At 41.6% G+C, this 13,735-nt stretch overlaps 1 protein-coding gene across 1 annotated transcript; it reads left to right on the forward strand.

Moving 5' to 3' along the window:
• Window positions 1-11,322: 11,322 nt before the first annotated feature.
• On the forward strand, window positions 11,323-12,991 carry NDN (necdin, MAGE family member). Its single transcript, XM_055417527.2, has one exon. It carries the CDS (start codon window positions 11,448-11,450, stop codon window positions 12,423-12,425), a length of 978 nt encoding a protein of 325 aa, XP_055273502.1. The 5' UTR covers window positions 11,323-11,447; the 3' UTR covers window positions 12,426-12,991.
• Window positions 12,992-13,735: the final 744 nt, after the last annotated feature.

Raw genomic sequence — 13,735 nt, forward strand, 5'->3', positions numbered from 1 at the left:
TTTCTTTCTACGGTTTCTCTCTTGTTCCATTGATCAATAGGGCTGTTTTTGTACCAGTACCATACTGTCTTGATGATTGTGGTTATGTAGTAAGTACACTCTGAGGTCAGACAGGTTGACTCCTTCAGTTGTTTTTCTTTCTCAAGATTGCTTTGACTATTTGAGGTCTTTTGTGTTCCATACTAATTGAAAAAAATTTGGTTCTAGTTCTGTAAAAAATGTAATTGGTAATTTAATAGGGATAGGATTGCACTGAATCTGTAGATTGCTGTGGGTAGTATAGTCTTTTGCACAATATTGATTCTTCTAATCCAAAAACATGATATATCTCTCCATTTCATTGTGTCGTCTTTATCAGGGACTCATAATTTTTTGAATACAGTTCTTTTATCTCCTTAGGTGTGTTTATTCCTAGGTATTTTATTCTTTTTGTTGCAATGATGGATAGGGTTGTTTCTTTAATTTATCTTTCTGATTTTTCATTGCTAGTGTATAGGAATACAAGGGATATCTGTATATTGATTTTGTATCCTGTGACTTTGCTGAATTCATTGATTATCCCTAGTAATATTCTGGTGGCATCATTAGGATTTTCTACATAAATTATCATGCTTTTCTTGCAAACATTGAGAATTTTATTTCTTCTTTTCTGATATGGATTCCTTTTATTTATTTTCCTTCTCTGATTGCCATGGCTAGAATTTCCAAAACTGCTGAGTAATAGTGGTGAAAGTGAGCATATCGTATGCAAAAATAAACTAAAAATGGATTAAAGACCTAAATGCAATGCCATAAACTTTAAAATTCCTACTGAAAAATATAAGCCAAATATACTTTGACATAAATCACAGCAAGATCCTTGCTGACTCCTCATCTAGAAAATGGAAATAAAAACAAAAATAAACAAATGGTATCAAATTAAACAGAACTTTTGCACAGTAAAAGAAATCATAAACAATATAAAAAAATCCTTTAGAAAGGGATAAAATTTAACAGTATACTAACGCATATATATGAAATTTAGAAAGATGATAATGGTAACACTGTATAGGAGACAACAAAAGAGACACGGATGTATAGAACAGTCTTTTGGACTCTGTGGGAGAGGGCGAGGGTAAGATGATTCGGAAGAATGGCATTGAAACATGTATATTATCATATGTGAAACGAATCGCCAGTCCAGTTTCAATACATGATACAAGATGCTCGGGGCTGGTGTACTGGGATGAACCAGAGGAATGGGATGGGGAGGGAAGTGGGAGGGGGGTTCAAGAAGGGAAACGCATGTACACCCAGGGCAGATTCATGTCAATGTATGGCAAAATCAATACAATAATGTAAAGTAATTAGCCTTCAATTAAAATAAATTAAAAAATTAACTGCAGACGAAGCGACTGAGAAAAGATTAATCTCCAAAACAAACAAGCAGTTCATGCAGAGCAATTAAAAAAAAAAAAAAACTAATCAAAAAATGGGAAGAACACCTAAATACACATTTCTCCAGTTAAGATGTGCAGATGGCCAGCAAATACAGTAAAATTTTTCAACATCACTCATTATTAGAGAAATTCAAAACTACAATAAGGTATCACCTCACCCTGGTTCGAATCAGTCAGTCTTGCTTAGTCGTGTCTGACTCTTTGTGACCCCATGGACGGCAGCTCGCATGGCCTCCCTGTACAGCACTACCTCCCAGAGTTTACTCAAACTCATTCCCATTGAGCCGGTGATGCTACCCAACCATCTCATCCTCTGGCATACCCTTCTCGTCCTGCATTCAATATTTCCCAGCATCAAGGTCTTCTAAAATGAGTCAGCACTTGGCATCAGGTGGCCAAAGTATTGGAGTTTCAGCTTCAACATCAGTCCTTCCAATGAATATTCATGACTGACTTCCTTTAGGATGGACTGGTTGTATCTCCTTGCAGTTCAAGGGACTCTCAAATGTCTTCTCCAACACCATAGTTCAAAAGCATCAACACTTCAGTGCTCAGCTTTCATTCAGTCCAACTCTCACATCTATACATGACCACTGGAAAACCATAGCCTTGACTAGACAGACCTTTGTTGGCAAAGTGATGTCTCTGTTTTTCAATATGCTATCTAGTTTGGTCATAACTTTCCTCCCAAGGAGTAAGCGTCTTTTAATTTCATGGCTGTCATTACCATTTGCAGTGATTTTGGAGCCCCCCAAAATAAAGTCTTACACTGTTTCCACTGCTTCCCCATCTATTTGCCACGAAGTGATGGGACCAGATTCCATTGTATTAGTTTTCTGAATGTTGATTTTTAAGCCATTTTTTTCCACTCTCCTCTTTCACCTTCATCAAGAAGCTCTTTAGTTTTCCTTCATTTTCTGCCATAAGAGTGGTGTCATCTGCATATCTGAGGTTATTGATATTTCTCCCAGCTATCTTGATTCCAGCTTGTGCTTCCTCCAGCCCAGAGTTTCTTATGATTTACTCGGCATTATCAGTTAAATAAGCACAGTGACAATATGCAGTCTTAATGCACTCCTTGTCCTATTTGGAACCAGTCTTTTGTTCCATGTCCAGTTCTAACTGTTGCTTCCTAACCTGCCTACAGATTTCTCAAGTGGCAGGTCAGGTGGTCTGTTATTCCCATCTCTTTCTAATTTTCCACTGTTTATTGTGATCCACACAAAGGCTTTGGCATAGTTAATAAAGCAGAAAAGTATGTTTTTTTTTTCTGGAACTCTCTTGCTTTTTTGATGATCCAGCGGATGTTGGCACTTTGATCTCTGGTTCCTCTGCCTTTTCTAGAACTGGTTGGAATGGCCATCATTAAAAAATCTACAAATAATGTGTTCTGGAGAAGATGTGAAGGTAAAGGAACCCTCATGTTTACATTTGGTAGAAATGCAAACACAGCGATCTTACTATTGGGTAAAACCCTGAGAAAACCATAATTCAACCACGTATATACCTCAGTGTTCATTGCATCTATTTACAATTGCCAGACCCGCAAAGCAATCTATATGTCCATCGACAGATGAATGGATAAATAAGTTGTGGTACAATGGAATATTAAGCCTAAAAATGAACAAATTTGAATCAACTTAAATGAGGTTGATGAACCTAGAGTCTGTTATACAGAGTGAAGTAAGTCAGAAAGAAAAAAAAAAACAATATACATATTGGTTCATACATATGGAACCTAAAATATGGTACTGATGAACCTGTTGCAGGGCACGAACAGAGACACAGACACAGAGGACAGACTTGTGATCCAGCAGGGGAAAGAAAGTGTAAGATGAATGGAGAGAGTAGCATTGAAACATACACATTAATATATGTAAAATAGATAGCTAGTGGGAATTTGCTATCCCACAGAGAGTTCAACCCAGTGCTCTGTGACAACTTAGACCAGTGGTGTGGGGGAATGGGATGAGGTTCAAGAGGGAGGCAATATATGTGTACTTATGACTGATTCACGTTATTGTACAACAGAAACCAACACAACATTGTAAAACATTTTTCCTCCAATTAAAAATATACTTTAAACAAAGGATAATAAGTAATAAACGCACCAGGACATACAAAAAATTGGCCACTTAGATGAAATATACCAATTCCTTAAAAACCACATATCACGAAATTCACCCAGCATGAAAAAGATAAACTGATAAGCCCACATTCAATTTAGAATGTTAAATAGGTAGTTATGAGCCATGTGAAAAGGAAATCTCTAGATACTGGTGATGCCATAGAGAAAAATTCTACCAAGTATTTTAAATAAAATAAAAAAAAAATGAGTAGGGAACTTTCTCTAAGTTATTTTAAAAGTTTCTGATATCAAATCCAGATAAAGATAGTACAAAAAGAGAAAATTATAGGCCAATATCTCTAATAAATACTCACATTAAAAATCCCCCCAATTTATTTATTGGCAAATAAATTCAGCAATATATAAAAATAATTATGCACTACAAACTTAAACCCATAGTCTTCACGAACAGAATTTATTTTCAAAGAGATGTTGAAAATGAAGCAGTCTATTTTCACAGGTCCAGTGAGGAAAGGCATATATCGTCTGGAAAAAAGCTTATGTGACCTGACATCTTGCAGCTGTCTTTAATCCCATCTCTCCGCTTTTAATTTTCAGTGGTTCCCAACTAGAGACCAAACTGCCCATAACAGGGCTTCTGCCTACATAGGGGGAAGGTGTCCTTTCTTTTCCTACAATTCTTTTTTTGTTTTTCCCATATCTGGAAGGCAATTACACATGTGTTGAAAGGGAGAGATGTATTTAGATATTGGTACCTGTGTGGTCTCATACAATGAAAACTGTTCCACCCTCACGTCAGGACTGTCCTCTTGCAAGATGATGCTATTTACCGTGTCCACCTCTCAGACTTCTATTGTCAACCTAGGCATCTTTCCTGAGACATACACATCCAGGTACCTGCTGTTCATGTTCCCTCCTGCTACACAGGTCTGTCTCGTTCTAAATAGTCTCAGGAAGTGGGGCATCCATATCTCAGCTACACAATACTGCTCAATCCCTGCCACCCTGAGACAGAATCCCTGTGGTCTTGATGTTCACCATCTCCCTTCACCTTTCATTAGTATTTACAAAACTACTGAGCATACCACACATTGCAATCATCTCACATGTTGACAAAGTAATGCTCAAAGTTCTCCAAGCCAGGCTTCAACAGTACATGAATCGTGAACTTCCATATGTTCAAGTTGCATTTAAAAAAGGAAGAGGAACCAAAGGTCAAATTGACAACCTCGATTGGATCAGTAAAAAAACAAAAGAGTGCCAGAAAATATCTATTTCTGCTTTACTGACTATACCATAGCCTTTGACTGTGTGGATCACAACAAACTAGAAAATTCTTAAAGAGATTGAAACACCAGACTACATTTCTGCCTCCTGAGAAATTTGTATGTAGGTCAGGAAGCAACAGTTAGAACTGGACGTGGAAAAACAGACTGGTTCCTAATCAGGAAAGGAATACACCAAGGCTGTATATTGTCACCCACTTATTTAACTTATATGCACAGTACATCATGAGAAATGCTGAGCTCAGTGAAACACAAGCTGGAATCAGGATTGTTGGGAGAAATATCAATAACCTCAAATATGCAGATGACACAACCCTTATGGCATAAAATGAAGAAGAACTAAAGAACCTCTTGACGAAGATGAAAGAGTAGAGTGGGAAAAAATGGCTTAAAAATCAACATTCAGAAAACAAAGATCATGGTATCTGGTACCATCAATTAATGGCAAATAGATGGGGAAAGAGTGGAAACAGTGTTAGACTTTATTTTGGGGGGCTCCAAGTTCACTGCAGATGGTAACTACAGCCATGAATTTGAAAGACTCTTACTCCTTGGAAGGAAAGTTATGACCAACCTCAGTTCAGTTCAGTTCAGTTCAGTTCAGTCGCTCAGTCGTGTCCGACTCTTTGGGACCCCATGAATCACAGCACGCCACGACTCCCTGTCCATCACCAACCCCTGGAGTTCACTCAAACTCCTGTCCATCGAGTCAGTGATGCCATCCAACCATCTCATTCTCTGTCGTCCCCGTCTCCTCCCGCCCCCAATCCCTCCCAGCATCAGACTCTTTTCCAGTGAGTAAACTCGACGCAAGAGGTGGCCAAGGTATTGGAGTTTAAGCTTCAGCATCAGTCCTTTCAAGGAACACCCAGGATTGATCTCCTTTAGAATGGACTGGTTGGATTTCCTTGCAGTCCAAGGGACTCTCAAGAGTCTTCTCCAGCACCACAGTTCAAAGCATCAATTTTTCGGTGATCAGCTTTCTTCACAGTCCAACTTTCACATCCACACACGACCACGGGAAAAACCACAGCCTTGACTAGACAGACCTTGGTTGTCAAAGTAATGTCTCTGCTTTTTAATAGGCTATCTAGGTTGGTCATAACTTTCCTTCCAAGGAGTAAGCGTCCTTTAATTTCATGGCTGCAGTCAGCATCTGCAGTGATTTTGGAGCCCAAAAAAATAAAGTCTGACGCTGTTTCCACAGTTTCCCCATTTATTTGCCATGAAATGATGGAACTGGATGCCATGATCTTTGTTTTCTGAATGTTGAGCTTTAAGCCAACTTTCTCTCTCTCCTCTTTCAACTTCATCAAGAGCCTGTTTACCTCTTCTTCACTTTCTGCCATAAGTGTGGTATTATCTGCATATCTGAGGTTATTGATATTTCTCCCTGCAATCTTGATTCCAGCTTATGCTTCATCGAGCCCAGCATTTCTCATGATGTACTCTGCATATCAGTTAAATAAGCCAGGTGACAATATACAGTCTTGACATACTCCTTTTCCTATTTGGAACCAGTCTGTTGTTCCATGAACAGTTGTAAGTGTTGTTTCCTGACCTGCATACAGATTTCTCAAGAGGCAGGTCAGGTGGTCTGTTATTCCCATCTCTTTCAGAATTTTCCAAAGTTTACTGTGATCCACACAGTCAAAGGCTTTGGAATAGTCAATAAAGCAGAAATGTATATTTTTATGGAACTCTCTTGCTTTTTTTGATGATCCAGCAGATGTTGGCGATTTGATCTCTGGTTCGTCTGCCTTTTCTAAAACCAGCTTGAACATCTGGAAGGTCACAGTTCATGTATTGCTGAAGACTGGATTGGAGAATTTTGAGCACTACTTTGCTAGCATGTGAGATGAGTGCAATTGTGTAGTAATTTGAGCATGAAATGAATCACCAGTCAAGGTTCAATGCATGATACAGAATGCTCGGGACTGGTGTACTGGGATGAACCAGAGGGATGGGATGGGGAGGGTGGTGGGAGGGGGGTTCAAGATGGGGAACACATGTACAGCCTGGGCAGATTCATGTCCTTGTATAGCAAAACCAATACAATAATATAAAGTAATTAGCCTCCAATTAAAATAAATAAATTAAAGAAAATAGAATAAAATTGATTCCCACGCAAAGTCTCCTAATTCATCTCTCTGCATCTCCCTGTCTACCTGCCACATTTCCAGACTTAACTGTGATTCCAGTTGACTTTTCTAAATGACACCCTGACCCTGTTAATCCTTGAGTGCTGGCAGGCTACAATGTGGGTCTGGATAGGACTGGAAGGTCTCCGGTTATAGGAATGCCTTTGGGCCTCAGCTGGACAGGCATGTGCAGTGTCCCACTAGGGAGACTTGAGGGGTAAGGGGCCAGGATTTTGTTTGCTTTCCCACCCTCCCAACTGTGTACAGCAGCACTGCCTGTCCTCACTCATTCTTTACTTAAAAAAAAAAAAAAATGGTGGGGCAGCCTAACAGTCCCAGTGTAATTAGTTTACTTCCACGGACTGAGCTACTTTTCTAAAATGCAAATCTTTCAGGCACATGATAGATGTTGCTCAATATTTGCTGTACACATTAACACAAGTTCTCTGTCTTAATTCCTTGGCCTTCAAGGCATGTGGGGCCCCTTTGGGGCCTCCAAGGTGGAGCTTACTGCCTATGTGGACAGGAAAGAGCCTGACGGATTCACATTTCATCTGGGGACTCTGTGCCCCTGCATTGTGAGCATATGTCCACTGGAGGCTCTGGGTGACCCCCCTTCCTCTGTTCACTATGGAAACCAGTGCCAGGACAGGCCTCTCCTCCTATTTCTGAGCCTGCCAAGAACAGCATATTCCACAGCTGTGTAATCTGTTCCACATTACAGAGTTTGAATAACTCACCAGCGGAACTGTCCACATCAGAATATTTTAGGTTATAACTTTCCCACATAGTTCTTGCATCCATGGAACTTCTATTTACATAATCCTGATTTAAAGAGTGGCCCTTCATGAGTCTTATGGGGGGAGATATTTTGCAATTGTCAGGTTTTTTGCTTCTAAGATGCTGAACCTGAGCAAACTCATTGCCCACATAGAATAGGGCCAGCCCTGAAGATACTCAGTGATTCCAATTTAGTCTTTATTGGCATCACTCGAACTCCAGATCCAAATCTTGATCCATGAATTAAAGAAGTTGTCAATGCCTCATGATTACTGACTTCCTTTTCTATTCTCAGTTGTCACTAGCCTTTTTATCTTATTGTTCTGAAAGTCTGCATCTCTGAGTTATGAGGAGACATATTTTTATCATGCTGCTGTTCTCAAGCTGTCAATCTACTGACCACTGCCATGACGTAATTACAGGTGCACTCTTTCTATTTAAAGGATATTTCAAGCTTTACTTTTTCCCATTCCATCTCCATGGATTTTCCTTTTTGTTGGGAAATGGAACTTTTACCACAAAGTTATTCTTGGAAGAAAATATCCTGTTACCAGGTGTACAGTTGGGCTCCAAGGGTAAGCAGCACTAGGGGTTTACCATGTACTTGGTTTCAAATTTGGCATCAGTTCCAAAGCTTTAAACCTTCTGAGTATAATCCCTCATGGTGGTTCTAGTCCACAGACTCTGGGATAATATTAAACAACCCTCCCAATAGAAGAGAGATGTGGAGTGAGCTGTGGCATGTGTGTCTTCCACTCATCATGGGAAACATCACCAAAATGAAGATCAGTCTAGCTCAGGCATCATTTGAAACACAAGTAATTTTCTGGTCAAAGATCTGCTATGCCACAGCAAAAGAAGCTTTTATAATTTTAAAATTGTTGTGCTTTTACTTGATTATATAATTGCTTTCCTACTTTTTCTATGTAAGTGTTAACTGTTGTGCTCAAGCTTGCAATTTAATTTCATTAATCTATTAAATCTAGGAGGGTGAAATACGACGATGAAATTTTATTAATCCCACAATAGCAAAATATATGGTCCATGGCCAAAGCTGAGCTGAGATTTAAATAACAGGCTCAAACGTTTTCATTATTAAAAATAACTTAAATGAATGCAATCACTAAACCAAACTAAAACAAATAAGTATCCAAATGAAATAAAAAAGAGGAAAATTAGTGGAAATAAACTGTAAGAAATGAGGATTATTTTAAGAAGAATGGGAGCGATCAATCAATTTAAGCCATTCTTCAGTTCAGTTCAGTTCAGTTCATTTCAATCGCTCAGTCATGTCCGACTTTTTGCGACCCCATGAATCACAGCACTCCAGGCCTCCCTGTCCATCACCAACTCCCGGAATTCACTCAAACTCATGTCCATCGTGTCGGTGACGCCATCCAGCCATCTCATTCTCTGTCGTCCCCTTCTCCTCCCGCCCCCAATCCCTCCCAGCATGAGTCTTTTCCAGTGAGTCAACTCTTCTCATGAGGTGGCCAAAGTATTGGAGTTTCAGCTTTAGCATCAATCCTTCCAATGAACACCCAGGATTGATCTCCTTTAGAATGGACTGGTTGGATCTCCTTGCAGTCCAAGGGACTCTCAAGAGTCTTCTCCAGCACGAGAGTTCAAAAGCATCAATTCTTCGGTGATCGGCTTTCTTCACAGTTGAAAACACTAATATAGCTGATACCACTCTGTAAAGAATACTTAAAAAAAATAGAAATCTATAAATTGAGAAGAAAATGATGAACAAGAAAAATTCCAGATGAGATATATCTAAATGATCTGTAGGAATTATCCTTGTGAAATAAGAGATTAAGAGGTGCTATTGGACTGAGTTAAACAGGGCTGTGGTCCATGGAATTTTTTTTTTTTAAGTATTCTTTACAGAGTGGTATCAGCTATATTAGTGTTTTCAACTGTGAAGAAAGCTGATCACCGAAGAATTGATGCTTTTGAACTCTGGTGCTGGAGAAGACTCTTGAGAGTCCCTTGGACTGCAAGGAGATCCAACCAGTGAGGTCAAATTTGTCCTCCTAAAAGTGATATAAGCTTAAAAATCCAAAGATAAAAAACACCAAAGGGAAAAACCCTTTGAAGTCAATCTACTTGAGTAAAGTGAGAAATGAGAAAGGGCGGATTCTAGAAATGTCAAAACAATATTGTAAATATGAGTTAGGTTTCGAGTGACAATAGCCAGACTCACTGAGGGCATATGTAAGAAGCTGCCGGCTTGAGGAAACCCAGGAATGGCTGAAAGACCACATTGGCTTATACAAGGCATGTTGATTAGCTGCAGGAACATTGGATTCAGAGGTTCCTGTGCCCATTTTTTTTTTTTTAAGGATGCATCTCTGGGACTGTCAGCTTTGTTTTTGTTGACAGTCCCAAACAAAAGTGCAGATTTGGTTTCTAAATTTGAAAATTGAAATACAACCGCCAATTGTTACATCTCAAATCATTTGCTATCTGGGAAAGTTTACAGGATCTATGTTAATTTTATAAAGAATAAAAGAAAGGATCTTGGGAGGGATTTGCATGTGATACTGTTCAGTTTCTGTGGAAGATGGGGATGTTGTGCTGGAAGAAGATGAAGTTTCCACAGGAACAAAAGTGGAGGTTGAAACAGTCATAAAGAGAAGGAAGGTCCTGGAAAAACATGTGGAAAGACATCATATGAGTCTATGTTAATATAATCTCTGTGTGAGGGGATTCTAATGAAACAAAACTCACAACAAAATTACCCAATGGAGTTGAAAAACCAAAATCGATGACTATTAAAATACTAACAAAGTCATTAGTATATTGCCTTCAAGAAAACTTCGATCACATTTGGATTGACTACATTCTGCATTTCTTGTTTATAACTCTTGCATGTGGTAGGAAATCAATGAATTTTTGTTTTTATTCCTCAATTCCAATTTTCCCAATTAGTCCTCCTGGTGGCTCAGAGGGTAAAGCGTCTGTCTGCAACGTGGGAGACCTGGGTTCGATCCCTGGGTAGGGAAAATCTGCTGGAGAAGGAAATGGCAACCCACTCCAGTATTCTTGCATGGAAAAGCCCATGGACATAGGAGCCTGGTGGGCTACAGCCCATGGTATCGCAAAGAGTCAGTCACGACCAAGCGGCTTCTCTTGTTCAGATTTGACATATTTTCTTGTGCAACCCTGACTGTTCTCTCAGTTTAAATTCTCACACTGATCTGAAACCTACACACCAGCCTAGGTCTTGCTCTCGGATTCACCTGTAACTTGACTTTGGATATACCTAATCAAATGCTTCCTAAGAAAGTCAGCTTCAGCATCTCAGAAGCTTAAATTGCCATCTGTCCCTTAAACTTACTCCATGTCCACTGCTCACCCATCTCCCTCCCCTCCTCCTCAAGAACTCCTCCTTAGCCCTAACAGGACGCCTGGGTAGGGGGAGTGATCCCTGAGGCCCATTTTCTAGCGGACCCTCTATTCTTACTGGGGGCCTCCTAGCCCCCTCCCGCAGCCCCCAGGAGCCCCGCCCGCCAGCGCGACTGCCGGGCCCCAGGCGCGCGGACGCGCAGGCGCATTGGTCAGGCCCGCCGCCGCCCCGCCCTGCCTGGCCTCTGCGGAAGGCGCCGCGCGCAGCAATGCGCACTTCCTCTCCAGGAGTCCGCGGAGGGAAAGCAGACTCGAAGAGCTCTTGGATTCTGCGGCCCTGCTCTTGCGAGACCGAACAGATATGTCCGAACAAAGTAAGGATGTGTGCGATCCCAACTTTGCAGCCGAGGCCTCCATCTCCGAGGCGCAGAGCAGCCCCGGCGTTCCCGGGGACCCCTCTCCTCCAGGGTCTCAGGCCGCGACCCTCAGTGAGCCGGAGAGCCCTCCCTTAAGCCCGCCTGATGCCCCTCTGGTCTCGCTGCCTCCCCAGGGTCCGGGCGAAGAGGGAGACCCGAAGGCCCTGCAGCAGGCCGCTGAGGAAGGCCGTGCCCACCAGGCCCCGAGCACAACTCAGCTCAGCCCGGCGCCCCCGGCCCCGGCCCAGCTGGTGCAGAAGGCACATGAGCTCATGTGGTACGTGCTGGTCAAGGACCAGAAGAGGATGATCATCTGGTTCCCAGACATGGTGAAGGATGTCATCGGCAGTTACAAGAAGTGGTGCAGAAGCATCCTTCGGCGCACCAGCCTCATCCTCGCACGCGTGTTCGGGCTGCACCTGAGGCTGACCAGCCTGCACACCATGGAGTTTTCGCTTGTCAAAGCTCTGGAGCCAGAGGAGTTGGACAGGGTCGCTCTGAGCAACCGAATGCCGATGACAGGCCTCCTGCTGATGATCCTGAGCCTCATTTACGTGAAGGGTCGCGGCGCTCGAGAGAGTGCAGTCTGGAACGTGCTGCGCATCTTGGGGCTGAGGCCTTGGAAGAAACACTCCACCTTCGGAGACGTGAGAAAGCTTATCACCGAGGAGTTCGTCCAGCAGAACTACCTGAAGTACCAGCGCGTCCCCCATGTCGAGCCCCCTGAGTACGAGTTCTTCTGGGGCTCCCGTGCCAGCCGCGAAATCACCAAGATGCAGATCATGGAGTTCCTGGCCAGGGTCTTTAAGAAAAACCCCCAGGCCTGGCCTTCCCGCTACAGGGAAGCTCTGGAAGAGGCTAGAGCCCTGCGGGAGGCCCACCCCACTGCCCACTGCCCCCGCAACAGTTTCTCCGAGGACTAGCAAGGTCTGGAGGCAGATGGATGTTTTCTGCCCCTCACCAGGGTGGAGGAGGGGTGGGGGTGAGGGACATTAGCGTATTCAGGATCTACAGTGCAGTATTTCACGCATAACTTTTAAGTTTTCCGTACAGTGCTTTTATACCTCTTAATGCAATGTTGTGTTCATTACAGTAATATTAGTGTGTAGGATTCATGCATGGTTGTTTGTAAGTAAGCTCAGCTGGTGCTTTCGCTTTTGTGCTATCTTTCTTGAATTTTTTGTACCAGAGGGATGTGCTAAACTTATGAAATACACTGAGACATTTTCCATATTCTTTTACGTGTGATGGAGGCTGTGTATTGGGGTAGATTGGTCTTGGAGAGTTTGGAAAAACTCCGCAGAAAAGCTGGCCTAACCAAGAGAAAAATCGACCTATGTCTTTGTGCTCTGCATGGGCACAGGAAACATCCCTGTGGAGTTTGGTGATATGGACTGAAACAGACTCAATGTGGGCACACTTTACTAAACACAGATACAACCTCACCATGAGTAAACTTTAAACATTAAAGATTCTTGTGATACATTCATTCATTGAAAAAGTGTACTTTATCTTCTTAACAGAATATTATGGATTGGGAATGGGAATTGCAAAGTATACAGATATAACTATTTCATCTAATAGGACGGGGACGTCAGTACTCATCATGACTCATAAATGTGTGAAGTGCATAGTTTTATTTTCACAAGTTCATATCAAAGCTTTGACAAGAAGAGAAAAGTGCAAAAATCAACAAAGGGGTCATAATCACATCGCATAGAAATAACAAATGTTTATCTTTAGAGTAATTGCCTCTCTTACATTTTCCACATTTTAGAAAAAATAATAGCTGTCTTTTGTGGGCACTAAGAGAGTCATTGTACTAAACTCTACATATATTTTCTCTCTTTAATCCTCACAACAGCTTTGTGAAGCAGGCACTTAATACATCTGCACCATGGAGAAAATAAAGGAATAAAGCAGGTAATTAACTTTCCCTGGATCATAAAGGCTTCCTGGGAGGAGAGGCTTAGTTTTAGGGTTTGGACCCAGACTGAATGAGCCCAGAACCCATACTTTTACCCACCTGCCACCAGCTGCCCCCCTGACTCCTGCCTTTTAGATTATGACTTTAAAAATTTCCATGTTAGCGCCTGTAGTTTTCAAGTTATAGCCTGTATTTTTAGCTCCCTACTCTCAACACACGCACAGCTAAGGATTATTACTAATGAATCCTCAACATTAATCTTTTAGGGGAATAAAGTCATATTCTGTATAAATCAAGAAACTTCAT

Source organism: Moschus berezovskii, chromosome 21 (assembly GCF_049115385.1).
Source record: "Moschus berezovskii isolate FMDL1 chromosome 21, NW_MosBer_1.0, whole genome shotgun sequence".
Lineage (NCBI taxonomy): Eukaryota > Metazoa > Chordata > Mammalia > Artiodactyla > Moschidae > Moschus > Moschus berezovskii.

Coding starts and splice junctions, on each gene's coding strand:
- NDN (XM_055417527.2), top strand. CDS start 11,448: ATGTCCGAACAAAGTAAGGATGTGTGCGATCCCAACTTTGCAGCCGAG.